We start from the raw sequence: 18985 nt of genomic DNA on the forward strand, positions 1-18985 counted from the left end.
CCGGGGCCGGGCCCGTGCCCAGGGAGGCCGGGCTGATGCCCAGGGAGGCCGGGGCCGGGCCCGTGCCCAGGGAGGCCGGGCTGATGCCCAGGGAGGCCGGGGCCGGGCCCGTGCCCAGGGAGGCCGGGCTGATGCCCAGGGAGGCCGGGGCCGGGCCCGTGCCCAGGGAGGCCGGGCTGATGCCCAGGGAGGCCGGGGCCGGGCCCGTGCCCAGGGAGGCCGGGCTGATGCCCAGGGAGGCCGGGCTGATGCCCAGGGAGGCCGGGGCCGGGCCCAGGGGGGCCGGGGCCGGGCCCGTGCCCAGGGGGCCCGTGCCCAGGGGGGCCGGGGCCGGGCCCGTGCCCAGGGGGGCCGGGGCCGTGCCCAGGGGGGCCGGGGCCGTGCCCAGGGGGGCCGGGGCCGTGCCCAGGGGGGCCGGGGCCGTGCCCAGGGGGGCCGGGGCCGTGCCCAGGGGGGCCGGGGCCGTGCCCAGGGGGGTCGGGGCCGGGCCCAGGGGGGCCGGGGCCGGGCCCAGGGAGGCCGGGCCGATGCCCAGGGGGGTCGGGGCCGTGCCCAGGGGGGCCGGGGCTGGGGCTGTGTGAGAATTCCCATCCATCCTGGTTGAATGGTCGAATGCGGTCTATGCACAGGAGTGAAAATCGGCCACTAGCATCACATTGCTGAGAGTAACAGGAGCCCTTCCGCCCTGGAGTGTCCGTGATCCTGAGAGACTGATCGCTTTGGAGTGTCCGTGATCCTGAGAGACTGATCGCTTTGGAGTCTCGTGATCCTGAGAGACTGATCGCTTTGGAGTGTCCGTGATCCTGAGAGACTGATCGCTTTGGAGTCTCCGTGATCCTGAGAGACTGATCGCTTTGGAGTGTCCGTGATCCTGAGAGACTGATCGCTTTGGAGTGTCCGTGATCCTGAGAGACTGATCGCTTTGGAGTGTCCGTGATCCTGAGAGACTGATCGCTTTGGAGTCTCCGTGATCCTGAGAGACTGATCGCTTTGGAGTGTCCGTGATCCTGAGAGACTGATCGCTTTGGAGTCTCGTGATCCTGAGAGACTGATCGCTTTGGAGTGTCCGTGATCCTGAGAGACTGATCGCTTTGGAGTCTCCGTGATCCTGAGAGACTGATCGCTTTGGAGTGTCCGTGATCCTGAGAGACTGATCGCTTTGGAGTGTCCGTGATCCTGAGAGACTGATCGCTTTGGAGTGTCCGTGATCCTGAGAGACTGATCGCTTTGGAGTGTCCGTGATCCTGAGAGACTGATCGCTTTGGAGTGTCCGTGATCCTGAGAGACTGATCGCTTTGAGGAGAGGAAAGAGACTGAGCCAGTTTTAAAATAAATTTAGAGTACCCAATTCATTTTTCCAATTAAGGGACAATTTTGTGTGGCCAATCCACCTACCCTGCACATCTTTGGGTTGTGGGGGTGGAACCCACGCAAACACGGGGAGAATGTGCAAACTCCACACGGACAGTGACCCAGAGCCGGGATCGAACCTGGGACCTCGGCTCCGTGAGGCAGCAGTGCTAACCCACTGTGCCACGGTGCTCACCAGAGACTGAGCCAGTTGATGGTATGGTTGGACAATTGCTGACTTGTTTCCCGATGTTTCTTTCGCCAGATTCCCAGTGGCGGCCATGTTGCTTCTGGGAGTGAGAAGATTCAAGAAACGGAGATGAAGAATCAGGCGAGCGAGGCAGGAGCGGAGGAGAAAAGAGAGTGTGAACAACAGGAGCAGATCGCCCCTTCTCAACCGAAAGGTATGGATAATACGTGACTGTGAAGATCTGTCTGACTGTCAGTCGCCACTGAACACGGGACTCTGGACGTGTCCTGTCTGAGTCGAGGATTCTCCAGACAGCAGGAGGAGCTGAAGAGAATAGAACCAGTAATTCAGGGAACTGAACTATGCCGAACCCGACGCAAATAGAACTGGGTTAGGGAGTTATTGCAGTAAATGGAAGAATAAGAAAGAACTTGCATTTATTTAGGGCCTTTTGTGAGCTTAAAATGTCCTACGGTGCTTTGTAACCAATTAAGTATCGTTTGTGAAAGGGCAGCACGGTGGCGCAGTGGTTAGCACTGCTGCCTCACGGTGCCGAGGTCCCAGGTTCGATCCCGGCTCTGGGTCACTGTCTGTGTGGAGTTTGCATATTCACTCCGTGTCTGCGAGGGTCTCACCCCCACAATCCAGAAGATGTGCAGGGTAGGTGGATTGGCCACGCTAAATCGCCCCTTAATTGGAAAAAAAAAAGAATTGGGTATTCTAAATTTATGTTTAAAATGTAGCTTTTGTAATATAAGAATCCAACAACTAACTTGTGCCCAGCAAGGTCCCAGAGACAATATTGTGATCAGCAACAAATATTTGTTTATAATGATGTTGATTGGTAAGTAAATGTTGACCACAAGAATTTTCCTCCTCATCAAAAGATTACCATCGGATCTTTTATTTGGGAGGGACAGCAGGACCACGGTTTGATACCTCATCCAAAAGGTGGCATATTCGACAGTGCGGCACTCCCGTGGCCATGCACATTCGACAGTGCGGCACACCCGTGGCCATGCACATTCGACAGTGCGGCACTCCCGTGGCCGTGCACCTTCGACAGTGCGGCACTCCCGTGGCCGTGCACATTCGACAGTGCGGCATTCCCGTGGCCGTGCAGATTCGACAGTGCGGCACTCCCGTGGCCGTGCACATTCGACAGTGCGGCACTCCCGTGGCCGTGCACATTCGACAGTGCGGCACTCCCGTGGCCGTGCACATTCGACAGTGCGGCACTCCCGTGGCCGTGCACGTTCGACAGTGCGGCACTCCCGTGGCACAGTGTACATTCGACAGTGCGGCACTCCCGTGGCCGTGCACATTCGACAGTGCGGCACTCCCGTGACCGTGCACATTCGACAGTGCGGCACTCCCGTGGCCGTGCACATTCGACAGTGCGGCACTCCCGTGGCCGTGCACATTCGACAGTGCGGCACTCCCGTGGCCGTGCACATTCGACAGTGCGGCACTCCCGTGGCCGTGCACATTCGACAGTGCGGCACTCCCGTGGCCGTGCACATTCGACAGTGCGGCACTCCCGTGGCCGTGCACCTTCGACAGTGCGGCACTCCCGTGGCCGTGCACATTCGACAGTGCGGCATTCCCGTGGCCGTGCAGATTCGACAGTGCGGCACTCCCGTGGCCGTGCACATTCGACAGTGCGGCACTCCCGTGGCCGTGCACATTCGACAGTGCGGCACTCCCGTGGCCGTGCACATTCGACAGTGCGGCACTCCCGTGGCCGTGCACATTCGACAGTGCGGCACTCCCGTGGCCGTGCACGTTCGACAGTGCGGCACTCCCGTGACCGTGCACATTCGACAGTGCGGCACTCCCGTGGCCGTGCACCTTCGACTGTGCGGCACTCCCGTGGCCGTGCACATTCGACAGTGCGGCACTCCCGTGGCCGTGCACGTTCGACAGTGCGGCACTCCTGTGGCCGTGTACATTCGACAGTGCGGCACTCCCGTGGCCGTGCACATTCGACAGTGCGGCATTCCCGTGGCCGTGCACATTCGACAGTGCGGCACTCCCGTGGCCGTGCACATTCGACAGTGCGGCACTCCCGTGGCCGTGCAGGTTCGACAGTGCGGCATTCCCGTGGCCGTGCACATTCGACAGTGCGGCACTCCCGTGGCCGTGCACATTCGACAGTGCGGCACTCCCGTGGCCGTGCACATTCGACAGTGCGGCACTCCCGTGGCCGTGCACATTCGACAGTGCGGCACTCCCGTGGCCGTGCACATTCGACAGTGCGGCACTCCCGTGGCCGTGCACATTCGACAGTGCGGCACTCCCGTGGCACAGTGCGGCATTCCCGTGGCCGTGCACGTTCGACAGTGCGGCACTCCCGTGGCCGTGCACATTCGACAGTGCAGCACTCCCGTGGCCGTGCACATTCGACAGTGTGGCACTCCCGTGGCCGTGCACATTCGACAGTGCGGCACTCCCGTGGCCGTGTACATTCGACAGTGCGGCACGCCTGTGGCCGTGCACGTTCGACAGTGCGGCACTCCCGTGGCCGTGCACATTCGACAGTGCGGCACTCCCGTGGCCGTGCACATTCGACAGTGCGGCACTCCCGTGGCACAGTGCGGCACTCCCGTGGCCGTGCACCTTCGACAGTGCGGCACTCCCGTGGCCGTGTACATTCGACAGTGCGGCACTCCCGTGGCCGTGCACATTCGACAGTGCGGCACTCCCGTGACCGTGCACATTCGACAGTGCGGCACTCCCGTGACCGTGCACATTCGACAGTGCGGCACTCCCGTGGCCGTGCACCTTCGACAGTGCGGCACTCCCGTGGCCGTGCACATTCGACAGTGCGGCACTCCCGTGACCGTGCACATTCGACAGTTCGGCACTCCCGTGGCCGTGCACATTCGACAGTGCGGCACTCCCGTGGCCGTGTACATTCGACAGTGCGGCACTCCCGTGGCACAGTGCGGCACTCCCGTGGCTGTGTACATTCGACAGTGCGGCACTCCCGTGGCCGTGCACGTTCGACAGTGCGGCACTCCCGTGGTGTTCACATTCGACAGTGCGGCATTCCCGTGGCTGTGCACATTCGACAGTGCGGCACTCCCGTGGCCGTGCACATTCGACAGTGCGGCATTCCCGTGGCCGTGCAGATTCGACAGTGCGGCACTCCCGTGGCCGTGCACATTCGACAGTGCGGCATTCCCGTGGCCGTGCACATTCGACAGTGCGGCACTCCCGTGGCCGTGCAGATTCGACAGTGCGGCACTCCCGTGGCCGTGCACATTCGACAGTGCGGCACTCCCGTGGCCGTGCACATTCGACAGTGCGGCACTCCCGTGGCCGTGCACCTTCGACAGTGCGGCATTCCCGTGGCCGTGCACATTCGACAGTGCGGCACTCCCGTGGCCGTGCACCTTCGACAGTGCGGCATTCCCGTGGCCGTGCAGATTCGACAGTGCGGCACTCCCGTGGCCGTGCACATTCGACAGTGCGGCACTCCCGTGGCCGTGTACATTCGACAGTGCGGCACTCCCGTGGCACAGTGCGGCACTCCCGTGGCCATGCACATTCGACAGTGCGGCACTCCCGTGGCCGTGCACCTTCGACAGTGCGGCACTCCCGTGGCCGTGCACATTCGACAGTGCGGCATTCCCGTGGCCGTGCAGATTCGACAGTGCGGCACTCCCGTGGCCGTGCACATTCGACAGTGCGGCACTCCCGTGGCCGTGCACATTCGACAGTGCGGCACTCCCGTGGCCGTGCACATTCGACAGTGCGGCACTCCCGTGGCCGTGCACATTCGACAGTGCGGCACTCCCGTGGCCGTGCACATTCGACAGTGCGGCACTCCCGTGGCCGTGCACATTCGACAGTGCGGCACTCCCGTGGCCGTGCACATTCGACAGTGCGGCACTCCCGTGGCCGTGCACATTCGACAGTGCGGCACTCCCGTGGCACAGTGTACATTCGACAGTGCGGCACTCCCGTGGCCGTGCACATTCGACAGTGCGGCACTCCCGTGACCGTGCACATTCGACAGTGCGGCACTCCCGTGGCCGTGCACATTCGACAGTGCGGCACTCCCGTGGCCGTGCAGGTTCGACAGTGCGGCACTCCCGTGGCCGTGCAGGTTCGACAGTGCGGCACTCCCGTGGCCGTGCACGTTCGACAGTGCAGCACTCCCGTGGCCGTGCACATTCGACAGTGCGGCACTCCCGTGGCCGTGCACATTCGACAGTGCGGCACTCGCGTGGCCGTGCACATTCGACAGTGCGGCACTCGCGTGGCCGTGCACATTCGACAGTGCGGCACTCCCGTGGCCGTGCACATTCGACAGTGCGGCACTCCCGTGGCCGTGCACATTCGACAGTGCGGCACTCCCGTGGCCGTGCACATTCGACAGTGCGGCACTCCCGTGGTGTTCACATTCGACAGTGCGGCATTCCCGTGGCCGTGCACATTCGACAGTGCGGCACTCCCGTGGCCGTGCACATTCGACAGTGCGGCATTCCCGTGGCCGTGCAGATTCGACAGTGCGGCACTCCCGTGGCCGTGCACATTCGACAGTGCGGCATTCCCGTGGCCGTGCACATTCGACAGTGCGGCACTCCCGTGGCCGTGCAGATTCGACAGTGCGGCACTCCCGTGGCCGTGCACATTCGACAGTGCGGCACTCCCGTGGCCGTGCACATTCGACAGTGCGGCACTCCCGTGGCCGTGCACCTTCGACAGTGCGGCATTCCCGTGGCCGTGCACATTCGACAGTGCGGCACTCCCGTGGCCGTGCACCTTCGACAGTGCGGCATTCCCGTGGCCGTGCAGATTCGACAGTGCGGCACTCCCGTGGCCGTGCACATTCGACAGTGCGGCACTCCCGTGGCCGTGTACATTCGACAGTGCGGCACTCCCGTGGCACAGTGCGGCACTCCCGTGGCCATGCACATTCGACAGTGCGGCACTCCCGTGGCCGTGCACATTCGACAGTGCGGCACTCCCGTGGCCGTGCACATTCGACAGTGCGGCACTCCCGTGGCCGTGCACATTCGACAGTGCGGCACTCGCGTGGCCGTGCACATTCGACAGTGCGGCACTCCCGTGGCCGTGCACATTCGACAGTGCGGCACTCCCGTGGCCGTGCACATTCGACAGTGCGGCACTCCCGTGGCCGTGCACATTCGACAGTGCGGCACTCCCGTGGCCGTGCACATTCGACAGTGCGGCACTCCCGTGGCCGTGCACATTCGACAGTGCGGCACTCCCGTGGCACAGTGTACATTCGACAGTGCGGCACTCCCGTGGCCGTGCACATTCGACAGTGCGGCACTCCCGTGACCGTGCACATTCGACAGTGCGGCACTCCCGTGACCGTGCACATTCGACAGTGCGGCACTCCCGTGGCCGTGCAGGTTCGACAGTGCGGCACTCCCGTGGCCGTGCAGGTTCGACAGTGCGGCACTCCCGTGGCCGTGCACGTTCGACAGTGCGGCACTCCCGTGGCCGTGCACATTCGACAGTGCGGCACTCGCGTGGCCGTGCACATTCGACAGTGCGGCACTCCCGTGGCCGTGCACATTCGACAGTGCGGCACTCCCGTGGCCGTGCAGGTTCGACAGTGCGGCACTCCCGTGGCCGTGCACGTTCGACAGTGCGGCACTCCCGTGGCCGTGCACGTTCGACAGTGCGGCACTCCCGTGGCCGTGCACGTTCGACAGTGCGGCACTCCCGTGGCCGTGTACATTCGACAGTGCGGCACTCCCGTGGCCGTGCACGTTCGACAGTGCGGCACTCCCGTGGCCGTGCACGTTCGACAGTGCGGCACTCCCGTGGCCGTGTACATTCGACAGTGCGGCACTCCCGTGGCCGTGCACATTCGACAGTGCGGCATTCCCGTGGCCGTGCACATTCGACAGTGCGGCACTCCCGTGGCACAGTGCGGCATTCCCGTGGCCGTGCACGTTCGACAGTGCGGCACTCCCGTGGCCGTGCACATTCGACAGTGCGGCACTCCCGTGGCCGTGCACGTTCGACAGTGCGGCACTCCCGTGGCCGTGCACATTCGACAGTGCGGCACCCCCGTGGCCGTGTACATTCGACAGTGCGGCACGCCTGTGGCCGTGCACGTTCGACAGTGCGGCACCCCCGTGACCGTGCACATTCGACAGTGCGGCACTCCCGTGGCCGTGCACATTCGACAGTGCGGCACTCCCGTGGCACAGTGCGGCACTCCCGTGGCCGTGCACCTTCGACAGTGCGGCACTCCCGTGGCCGTGTACATTCGACAGTGCGGCACACCCGTGGCCGTGCACATTCGACAGTGCGGCACTGCGGCACTCCCGTGGCCGTGCACTTTCGACAGTGCGGCACTCCCGTGGCCGTGCACATTCGACAGTGCGGCACACCCGTGGCCGTGCACATTCGACAGTGCGGCACTCCCGTGACCGTGCACATTCGACAGTGCGGCACTCCCGTGGCCGTGCACATTCGACAGTGCGGCACTCCCGTGGCCGTGCACATTCGACAGTGCGGCACTCCCGTGACCGTGCACATTCGACAGTGCGGCACTCCCGTGGCCGTGCACATTCGACAGTGCGGCACTCCCGTGGCCGTGCACATTCGACAGTGCGGCACTCCCGTGGTGTTCACATTCGACAGTGCGGCACTCCCGTGGCCGTGCACATTCGACAGTGCGGCACTCCCGTGGCCGTGCACATTCGACAGTGAGGCACTCCCGTGGCCGTGCACATTCGACAGTGCGGCACTCCCGTGGCCGTGCAGGTTCGACAGTGCGGCACTCCCGTGGCCGTGCAGGTTCGACAGTGCGGCACTCCCGTGGCCGTGCACGTTCGACAGTGCGGCACTCCCGTGGCCGTGCACATTCGACAGTGCGGCACTCCCGTGGCCGTGCACATTCGACAGTGCGGCACTCCCGTGGCCGTGCACATTCGACAGTGCGGCACTCCCGTGGCCGTGCACATTCGACAGTGCGGCACTCCCGTGGCCGTGCACGTTCGACAGTGCGGCACTCCCGTGGCCGTGCAGGTTCGACAGTGCGGCACTCCCGTGGCCGTGCAGGTTCGACAGTGCGGCACTCCCGTGGCACAGTGCGGCATTCCCGTGGCCGTGCACGTTCGACAGTGCGGCACTCCCGTGGCCGTGCACATTCGACAGTGCGGCACTCCCGTGGCCGTGCACGTTCGACAGTGCGGCACTCCCGTGGCCGTGCACATTCGACAGTGCGGCACCCCCGTGGCCGTGTACATTCGACAGTGCGGCACGCCTGTGGCCGTGCACGTTCGACAGTGCGGCACTCCCGTGACCGTGCACATTCGACCGTGCGGCACTCCCGTGGCCGTGCACATTCGACAGTGCGGCACTCCCGTGGCACAGTGCGGCACTCCCGTGGCCGTGCACCTTCGACAGTGCGGCACTCCCGTGGCCGTGTACATTCGACAGTGCGGCACACCCGTGGCCGTGCACATTCGACAGTGCGGCACTGCGGCACTCCCGTGGCCGTGCACTTTCGACAGTGCGGCACTCCCGTGGCCGTGCACATTCGACAGTGCGGCACACCCGTGGCCGTGCACATTCGACAGTGCGGCACTCCCGTGACCGTGCACATTCGACAGTGCAGCACTCCCGTGGCCGTGCACATTCGACAGTGCGGCACTCCCGTGGCCGTGCACATTCGACAGTGCGGCACTCCCGTGACCGTGCACATTCGACAGTGCGGCCCTCCCGTGGCCGTGCACATTCGACAGTGCGGCACACCCGTGGCCGTGCACATTTGACAGTGCAGCACTCCCGTGGTGTTCACATTCGACAGTGCGGCACTCCCGTGGCCGTGCACATTCGACAGTGCGGCACTCCCGTGGCCGTGCACATTCGACAGTGCGGCACTCCCGTGACCGTGCACATTCGACAGTGCGGCACTCCCGTGGCCGTGCACATTCGACAGTGCGGCACTCCCGTGGCCGTGCACATTCGACAGTGCGGCACTCCCGTGGTGTTCACATTCGACAGTGCGGCACTCCCGTGGCCGTGCACATTCGACAGTGCGGCACTCCCGTGGCCGTGTACATTCGACAGTGCGGCACGCCTGTGGCCGTGCACATTCGACAGTGCGGCACTCCCGTGACCGTGCACCTTCGACAGTGCGGCACTCCCGTGGCCGTGCACATTCGACAGTGCGGCATTCCCGTGGCCGTGCAGATTCGACAGTGCGGCACTCCCGTGGCCGTGCACATTCGACAGTGCGGCATTCCCGTGGCCGTGCACATTCGACAGTGCGGCACTCCCGTGGCCGTGCAGATTCGACAGTGCGGCACTCCCGTGGCCGTGCACATTCGACAGTGCGGCACTCCCGTGGCCGTGCACATTCGACAGTGCGGCACTCCCGTGGCCGTGCACCTTCGACAGTGCGGCATTCCCGTGGCCGTGCAGATTCGACAGTGCGGCACTCCCGTGGCCGTGCACATTCGACAGTGCGGCACTCCCGTGGCCGTGTACATTCGACAGTGCGGCACTCCCGTGGCACAGTGCGGCACTCCCGTGGCCGTGTACATTCGACAGTGCGGCACACCCGTGGCCATGCACATTCGACAGTGCGGCACACCCGTGGCCATGCACATTCGACAGTGCGGCACTCCCGTGGCCGTGCACCTTCGACAGTGCGGCACTCCCGTGGCCGTGCACATTCGACAGTGCGGCATTCCCGTGGCCGTGCAGATTCGACAGTGCGGCACTCCCGTGGCCGTGCACATTCGACAGTGCGGCACTCCCGTGGCCGTGCACATTCGACAGTGCGGCACTCCCGTGGCCGTGCACGTTCGACAGTGCGGCACTCCCGTGGCCGTGCACGTTCGACAGTGCGGCACTCCCGTGGCACAGTGTACATTCGACAGTGCGGCACTCCCGTGGCCGTGCACATTCGACAGTGCGGCACTCCCGTGACCGTGCACATTCGACAGTGCGGCACTCCCGTGGCCGTGCACATTCGACAGTACGGCACTCCCGTGGCCGTGCACATTCGACAGTGCGGCACTCCCGTGGCCGTGCACATTCGACAGTGCGGCACTCCCGTGGCCGTGCACATTCGACAGTGCGGCACTCCCGTGGCCGTGCACATTCGACAGTGCGGCACTCCCATGGCACAGTGCGGCACTCCCGTGGCCGTGCACATTCGACAGTGCGGCACTCCCGTGGCACAGTGCGGCACTCCCGTGGCCGTGCACATTCGACAGTGCGGCACTCCCGTGGCCGTGCACATTCGACAGTGCGGCACTCCCGTGGCACAGTGCGGCACTCCCGTGGCCGTGCACATTCGACAGTGCGGCACTCCCGTGGCCGTGCACATTCGACAGTGCGGCACTCCCGTGGCCGTGCACATTCGACAGTGCGGCACTCCCGTGGCCGTGCACATTCGACAGTGCGGCACTCCCGTGGCCGTGCACGTTCGACAGTGCGGCACTCCCGTGGCCGTGCACATTCGACAGTGCGGCACTCCCGTGGCCGTGCACGTTCGACAGTGCGGCACTCCCGTGGCCGTGCACGTTCGACAGTGCGGCACTCCCGTGGCCAAGCACATTCGACAGTGCGGCACTCCCGTGGCCGTGCACATTCGACAGTGCGGCACTCCCGTGGCCGTGCACGTTCGACAGTGCGGCACTCCCGTGGCCGTGCACGTTCGACAGTGCGGCACTCCCGTGGCCGAGCACATTCGACAGTGCGGCACTCCCGTGGCAGTGCACATTCGACAGTGCGGCACTCCCGTGGCCGTGTACATTCGACAGTGCGGCACTCCCGTGGCCGTCCACATTCGACAGTGCGGCATTCCCGTGGCCGTGCACATTCGACAGTGCGGCACTCCCGTGGCCGTGTACATTCGACTGTGCGGCACGCCTGTGGCCGTGCACGTTCGACAGTGCGGCACTCCCGTGGCACAGTGTACATTCGACAGTGCGGCACTCCCGTGGCCGTGCACATTCGACAGTGCGGCACTCCCGTGGCCGTGCACATTCGACAGTGCGGCACTCCCGTGGCCGTGCACATTCGACAGTGCGGCACTCCCGTGGCTGTGCAGATTCGACAGTGCGGCACTCCCGTGGCCGTGCACATTCGACAGTGCGGCACTCCCGTGGCCGTGTACATTCGACTGTGCGGCATGCCTGTGGCCGTGCACGTTCGACAGTGCGGCACTCCCGTGGCACAGTGTACATTCGACAGTGCGGCACTCCCGTGGCCGTGCACATTCGACAGTGCGGCACTCCCGTGGCCGTGTACATTCGACTGTGCGGCACGCCTGTGGCCGTGCACGTTCGACAGTGCGGCACTCCCGTGGCACAGTGTACATTCGACAGTGCGGCACTCCCGTGGCCGTGCACATTCGACAGTGCGGCACTCCCGTGGCCGTGCACATTCGACAGTGCGGCACTCCCGTGGCCGTGCACATTCGACAGTGCGGCACTCCCGTGGCCGTGCACATTCGACAGTGCGGCACTCCCGTGGCCGTGCACATTCGACAGTGCGGCACTCCCGTGGCCGTGCACATTCGACAGTGCGGCACTCCCGTGGCCGTGCACATTCGACAGTGCGGCACTCCCATGGCACAGTGCGGCACTCCCGTGGCCGTGCACATTCGACAGTGCGGCACTCCCGTGGCAGTGCACATTCGACAGTGCGGCACTCCCGTGTCACAGTGCGGCACTCCCGTGGCCGTGCACATTCGACAGTGCGGCACTCCCGTGGCTGTGCACATTCGACATTGCGGCACTCCCGTGGCACAGTGCGGCACTCCCGTGGCCGTGCACATTCGACAGTGCGGCACTCACGTGGCCATGCACATTCGACAGTGCGGCACTCCCGTGGCCGTGCACATTCGACAGTGCGGCACTCCCATGGCACAGTGCGGCACTCCCGTGGCCGTGCACATTCGACAGTGCGGCACTCCCGTGGCCGTGCACATTCGACAGTGCGGCACTCCCGTGGCCGTGCACATTCGACAGTGCGGCACTCCCGTGGCACAGTGCGGCACTCCCGTGGCCGTGCACATTCGACAGTGCGGCACTCCCGTGGCCGTGCACATTCGACAGTGCGGCACTCCCGTGGCTGTGCACATTCGACAGTGCAGCACTCCCGTGGCCGTGCACATTCGACAGTGCGGCACTCCCGTGGCCGTGTACATTCGACAGTGCGGAATTCCCGTGGCCATCTACATTCGACAGTGCGGCACTCCCGTGGCCATCTACATTCGACAGTGCGGCACTCCCGTGGCCATGTACATTCGACAGTGCGGCACTCCCGTGGCCGTGCACATTCGACAGTGCGGCACTCCCGTGGCCGTGCACATTCGACAGTGCGGCACTCCCGTGGCCGTGCACATTCGACAGTGCGGCACTCCCGTGGCCGTGCACATTCGACAGTGCAGCACTCCCGTGGCCGTGCACATTCGACAGTGCGGCACTCCCGTGGCCGTGCACATTCGACAGTGCGGCACTCCCGTGGCCGTGCACATTCGACAGTGCGGCACTCCCGTGGCCGTGTACATTCGACTGTGCGGCACGCCCGTGGCCGTGCACGTTCGACAGTGCGGCACTCCCGTGGCCGTGCACATTCGACAGTGCGGCACTCCCGTGGCCGTGCACGTTCGACAGTGCGGCACTCCCGTGGCCGTGCACGTTCGACAGTGCGGCACTCCCGTGGCCAAGCACATTCGACAGTGCGGCACTCCCGTGGCCGTGCACGTTCGACAGTGCGGCACTCCCGTGGCCGTGCACGTTCGACAGTGCGGCACTCCCGTGGCCAAGGACATTCGACAGTGCGGCACTCCCGTGGCAGTGCACATTCGACAGTGCGGCACTCCCGTGGCCGTGTACATTCGACAGTGCGGCACTCCTGTGGCCGTCCACATTCGACAGTGCAGCACTGCGGCACTCCCGTGGCCGTGTACATTCGACAGTGCAGCACTGCGGCACTCCCGTGGCCATGTGCATTCGACAGTGCGGCATTCCCGTGGCCATCTACATTCGACAGTGCGGCACTCCCGTGGCCATGTACATTCGACAGTGCGGCACTCCCGTGGCCGTGCACATTTGACAGTGCGCCACTGCGGCACTCCCGTGGCCATGTGCATTCGACAGTGCGGCATTCCCGTGGCCATGTACATTCGACAGTGCGGCACTCCCATGGCACAGTGCGGCACTCCCGTGGCCATGTGCATTCGACAGTGCGGCATTCCCGTGGCCATCTACATTCGACAGTGCGGCACTCCCGTGGCCATGTACATTCGACAGTGCGGCACTCCCATGGCACAGTGCGGCACTCCCGTGGCCATGTGCATTCGACAGTGCGGCATTCCCGTGGCCATCTACATTCGACAGTGCGGCACTCCCGTGGCCGTGCACATTCGACAGTGCGGCATTCCCGTGGCCGTGCACATGCGACAGTGTGGCACTCCCGTGGCCGTGCACATTCGACAGTGCGGCACTCCCGTGGCCGTGCACATTCGACAGTGCAGCACTCCCGTGGCCGTGCACATTCGACAGTGCGGCACTCCCATGGCCGTGCACGTTCGACAGTGCGGCACTCCCGTGGCCGTGCACATTCGACAGTGCGCCACTCCCGTGGCCGTGCACGTTCGACAGTGCGGCACTCCCGTGGCCGTGCACATTCGACAGTGCGGCACTCCCGTGGCCGTGCACGTTCGACAGTGCGGCACTCCCGTGGCCGTGCACGTTCGACAGTGCGGCACTCCCGTGGCCGTGCACGTTCGACAGTGCGGCACTCCCGTGGCCGTGCACGTTCGACAGTGCGCCACTCCCGTGGCCGTGCACGTTCGACAGTGCGGCACTCCCGTGGCCGTGCACGTTCGACAGTGCGCCACTCCCGTGGCCGTGCACATTCGACAGTGCGGCACTCCCGTGGCCGTGTACATTCGACTGTGCGGCACGCCTGTGGCCGTGCACGTTCGACAGTGCGGCACTCCCGTGGCACAGTGTACATTCGACAGTGCGGCACTCCCGTGGCCGTGCACATTCGACAGTGCGGCACTCCCGTGGCCGTGCACATTCGACAGTGCGGCACTCCCGTGGCCGTGCACATTCGACAGTGCGGCACTCCCGTGGCTGTGCACATTCGACAGTGCGGCACTCCCGTTGCCGTGCACATTCGACAGTGCGGCACTCCCGTGGCCGTGTACATTCGACTGTGCGGCACGCCTGTGGCCGTGCACGTTCGACAGTGCGGCACTCCCGTGGCACAGTGTACATTCGACAGTGCGGCACTCCCGTGGCCGTGCACATTCGACAGTGTGGCACTCCCGTGGCCGTGTACATTCGACTGTGCGGCACGCCTGTGGCCGTGCACGTTCGACAGTGCGGCACTCCCGTGGCACAGTGTACATTCGACAGTGCGGCACCCCCGTGGCCGTGCACATTCGACAGTGCGGCACTCCCGTGGCCGTGCACATTCGACAGTGCGGCACTCCCATGGAACAGTACGGCACTCCCGTGGCCGTGCACATTCGACAGTGCGGCACTCCCGTGGCAGTGCACATTCGACAGTGCGGCACTCCCGTGTCACAGTGCGGCACTCCCGTGGCCGTGCACATTCGACAGTGCGGCACTCCCGTGGCTGTGCACATTCGACAGTGCGGCACTCCCGTGGCACAGTGCGGCACTCCCGTGGCCGTGCACATTCGACAGTGCGGCACTCCCGTGGCCATGCACATTCGACAGTGCGGCACTCCCGTGGCCGTGCACATTCGACAGTGCGGCACTCCCATGGCACAGTGCGGCACTCCCGTGGCCGTGCACATTCGACAGTGCGGCACTCCCGTGGCCGTGCACATTCGACAGTGCGGCACTCCCGTGGCCGTGCACATTCGACAGTGCGGCACTCCCGTGGCACAGTGCGGCACTCCCGTGGCCGTGCACATTCGACAGTGCGGCACTCCCGTGGCCGTGCACATTCGACAGTGCGGCACTCCCGTGGCTGTGCACATTCGACAGTGCAGCACTCCCGTGGCCGTGCACATTCGACAGTGCGGCACTCCCGTGGCCGTGTACATTCGACAGTGCGGCATTCCCGTGGCCATCTACATTCGACAGTGCGGCACTCCCGTGGCCATCTACATTCGACAGTGCGGCACTCCCGTGGCCGTGTACATTCGACAGTGCGGCACTCCCGTGGCCGTGCACATTCGACAGTGCGGCACTCCCGTGGCCGTGCACATTCGACAGTGCGGCACTCCCGTGGCCGTGCACATTCGACAGTGCGGCACTCCCGTGGCCGTGCACATTCGACAGTGCAGCACTCCCGTGGCCGTGCACGTTCGACAGTGCGGCACTCCCGTGGCCGTGCACGTTCGACAGTGCGGCACTCCCGTGGCCGTGCACATTCGACAGTGCGCCACTCCCGTGGCCGTGCACGTTCGACAGTGCGGCACTCCCGTGGCCGTGCACGTTCGACAGTGCGGCACTCCCGTGGCCGTGCACGTTCGACAGTGCGGCACTCCCGTGGCCGTGCACGTTCGACAGTGCGGCACTCCCGTGGCCGTGCACGTTCGACAGTGCGGCACTCCCGTGGCCGTGCACATTCGACAGTGCGCCACTCCCGTGGCCGTGCACGTTCGACAGTGCGGCACTCCCGTGGCCGTGCACGTTCGACAGTGCGCCACTCCCGTGGCCGTGCACACTCGACAGTGCGCCACTCCCGTGGCCGTGCACATTCGACAGTGCGCCACTCCCGTGGCCGTGCACATTCGACAGTGCGGCACTCCCGTGGCCGTGCACGTTCGACAGTGCGGCACTCCCGTGGCCGTGCACGTTCGACAGTGCGGCATTCCCGTGGCCAAGCACATTCGACAGTGTGGCACTCCCGTGGCAGTGCACATTCGACAGTGCGGCACTCCCGTGGCACAGTGCGGCACTCCCGTGGCCGTGCACATTCGACAGTGCGGCACTCCCGTGGCCGTGCACATTCGACAGTGCGGCACTCCCGTGGCCGTGCACATTCGACAGTGCGGCACTCCCGTGGCCGTGCACATTCGACAGTGCGGCACTCCCGTGGCCGTGCACATTCGACAGTGCGGCACTCCCGTGGCCGTGCACATTCGACAGTGCGGCACTCCCGTGGCCGTGTACATTCGACTGTGCGGCACGCCCGTGGCCGTGCACGTTCGACAGTGCGGCACTCCCGTGGCCGTGCACATTCGACAGTGCGGCACTCCCGTGGCCGTGCACGTTCGACAGTGCGGCACTCCCGTGGCCGTGCACGTTCGACAGTGCGGCACTCCCGTGGCCAAGCACATTCGACAGTGCGGCACTCCCGTGGCCGTGCACATTCGACAGTGCGGCACTCCCGTGGCCGTGCACGTTCGACAGTGCGGCACTCCCGTGGCCGTGCACGTTCGACAGTGCGGCACTCCCGTGGCCAAGCACATTCGACAGTGCGGCACTCCCGTGGCAGTGCACATTCGACAGTGCGGCACTCCCGTGGCCGTGTACATTCGACAGTGCGGCACTCCCGTGGCCGTCCACATTCGACAGTGCAGCACTGCGGCACTCCCGTGGCCGTGTACATTCGACAGTGCAGCACTGCGGCACTCCCGTGGCCATGTGCATTCGACAGTGCGGCATTCCCGTGGCCATCTACATTCGACAGTGCGGCACTCCCGTGGCCATGTACATTCGACAGTGCGGCACTCCCGTGGCCGTGCACATTTGACAGTGCGCCACTGCGGCACTCCCGTGGCCATGTGCATTCGACAGTGCGGCATTCCCGTGGCCATGTACATTCGACAGTGCGGCACTCCCATGGCACAGTGCGGCACTCCCGTGGCCATGTGCATTCGACAGTGCGGCATTCCCGTGGCCATCTACATTCGACAGTGCGGCACTCCCGTGGCCATGTACATTCGACAGTGCGGCACTCCCATGGCACAGTGCGGCACTCCCGTGGCCATGTGCATTCGACAGTGCGGCATTCCCGTGGCCATCTACATTCGACAGTGCGGCACTCCCGTGGCCGTGCACATTCGACAGTGCGGCATTCCCGTGGCCGTGCACATGCGACAGTGTGGCACTCCCGTGGCCGTGCACATTCGACAGTGCGGCACTCCCGTGGCCATGTGCATTCGACAGTGCGGCACTCCCGTGGCCATCTACATTCGACAGTGCGGCACTCCCGTGGCCGTGCACATTCGACAGTGCGGCACTCCCGTGGCCGTGCCCATTCGACAGTGCGGCACTCCCGTGGCCGTGCACATTCGACAGTGCGGCACTCCCGTGGCCGTGCACGTTCGACAGTGCGGCACTCCCGTGGCACAGTGCGGCACTCCCGTGGCCGTGCACATTCGACAGTGCGGCACACCCGTGGCCGTGCACATTCGACAGTGCGGCACTCCCGTGGCCGTGCACATTCGACAGTGCGGCACTCCCGTGGCCGTGCACATTCGACAGTGCGGCATTCCCGTGGCCGTGCACGTTCGACAGTGCGGCATTCCCGTGGCCGTGCACATTCGACAGTGCGGCACTCCCGTGGCCGTGCACATTCGACAGTGCGGCACTCCCGTGGCCGTGCACATTCGACAGTGCGGCACTCCCGTGGCACAGTGCGGCACTCCCGTGGCCGTGCACATTCGACAGTGCGGCATTCCCGTGGCCGTGCACATTCGACAGTGCGGCACTCCCGTGGCCGTGTACATTCGACAGTGCGGCACTCCCGTGGCACAGTGCGGCACTCCCGTGGCAGTGCACATTCGACAGTGCGGCACTCCCGTGGCCGTGCACATTCGACAGTGCGGCACTCCCGTGGCCATGCACATTCGACAGTGCGGCACTCCCGTGGCACAGTGCGGCACCCCCGTGGCCGTGTACATTCGACAGTGCGGCACCCCCGTGGCCGTGCACATTCGACAGTGCGGCACTCCCGTGGCCGTGCACATTCGACAGTGCGGCACTCCCGTGGCACAGTGCGGCACTCCCGTGCCAGTGCACATTCGACAGTGCGGCACTCCCGTGGCCGTGCACATTCGACAGTGCGGCACTCCCGTGGCCATGCACATTCGACAGTGCGGCACTCCCGTGGCACAGTGCGGCACCCCCGTGGCCGTGTACATTCGACAGTGCGGCACTCCCGTGGCCGTGCACATTTGACAGTGCGGCACTCCCGTGGCCGTCCACATTCGACATTGCGGCACTGCGGCACTCCCGTGGCCATGTGCATTCGACAGTGCGGCACTCCCGTGGCCGTGCACATTCGACAGTGCGGCACTCCCGTGGCCGTGTACATTCGACAGTGCGGCACTCCCGTGGCCGTGCCCATTCGACAGTGCGGCACTCCCGTGGCCGTGTACATTCGACAGTGCGGCACTCCCGTGGCCGTGTACATTCGACAGTGCGGCACTCCCGTGGCCGTGTACATTCGACAGTGCGGCACTCCCGTGGCCGTGTACATTCGACAGTG

At 64.9% G+C, this 18985-nt stretch overlaps 1 protein-coding gene across 1 annotated transcript in view; it reads left to right on the forward strand.

Moving 5' to 3' along the window:
• LOC140392492 (chromodomain-helicase-DNA-binding protein 5-like) overlaps positions 1–18985 on the forward strand; it is a 167817-nt gene that overhangs the window by 84773 nt on the left and 64059 nt on the right. Inside the window, exons 29-30 of the mRNA XM_072477728.1 lie at positions 1550–1572; positions 1616–1754. Coding sequence (XP_072333829.1) covers positions 1550–1572; positions 1616–1754 — 162 coding nt within the window. The remainder of the gene's footprint in view (positions 1–1549; positions 1573–1615; positions 1755–18985) is intronic.

This window comes from Scyliorhinus torazame, chromosome 16 (assembly GCF_047496885.1).
Source record: "Scyliorhinus torazame isolate Kashiwa2021f chromosome 16, sScyTor2.1, whole genome shotgun sequence".
NCBI lineage: Eukaryota > Metazoa > Chordata > Chondrichthyes > Carcharhiniformes > Scyliorhinidae > Scyliorhinus > Scyliorhinus torazame.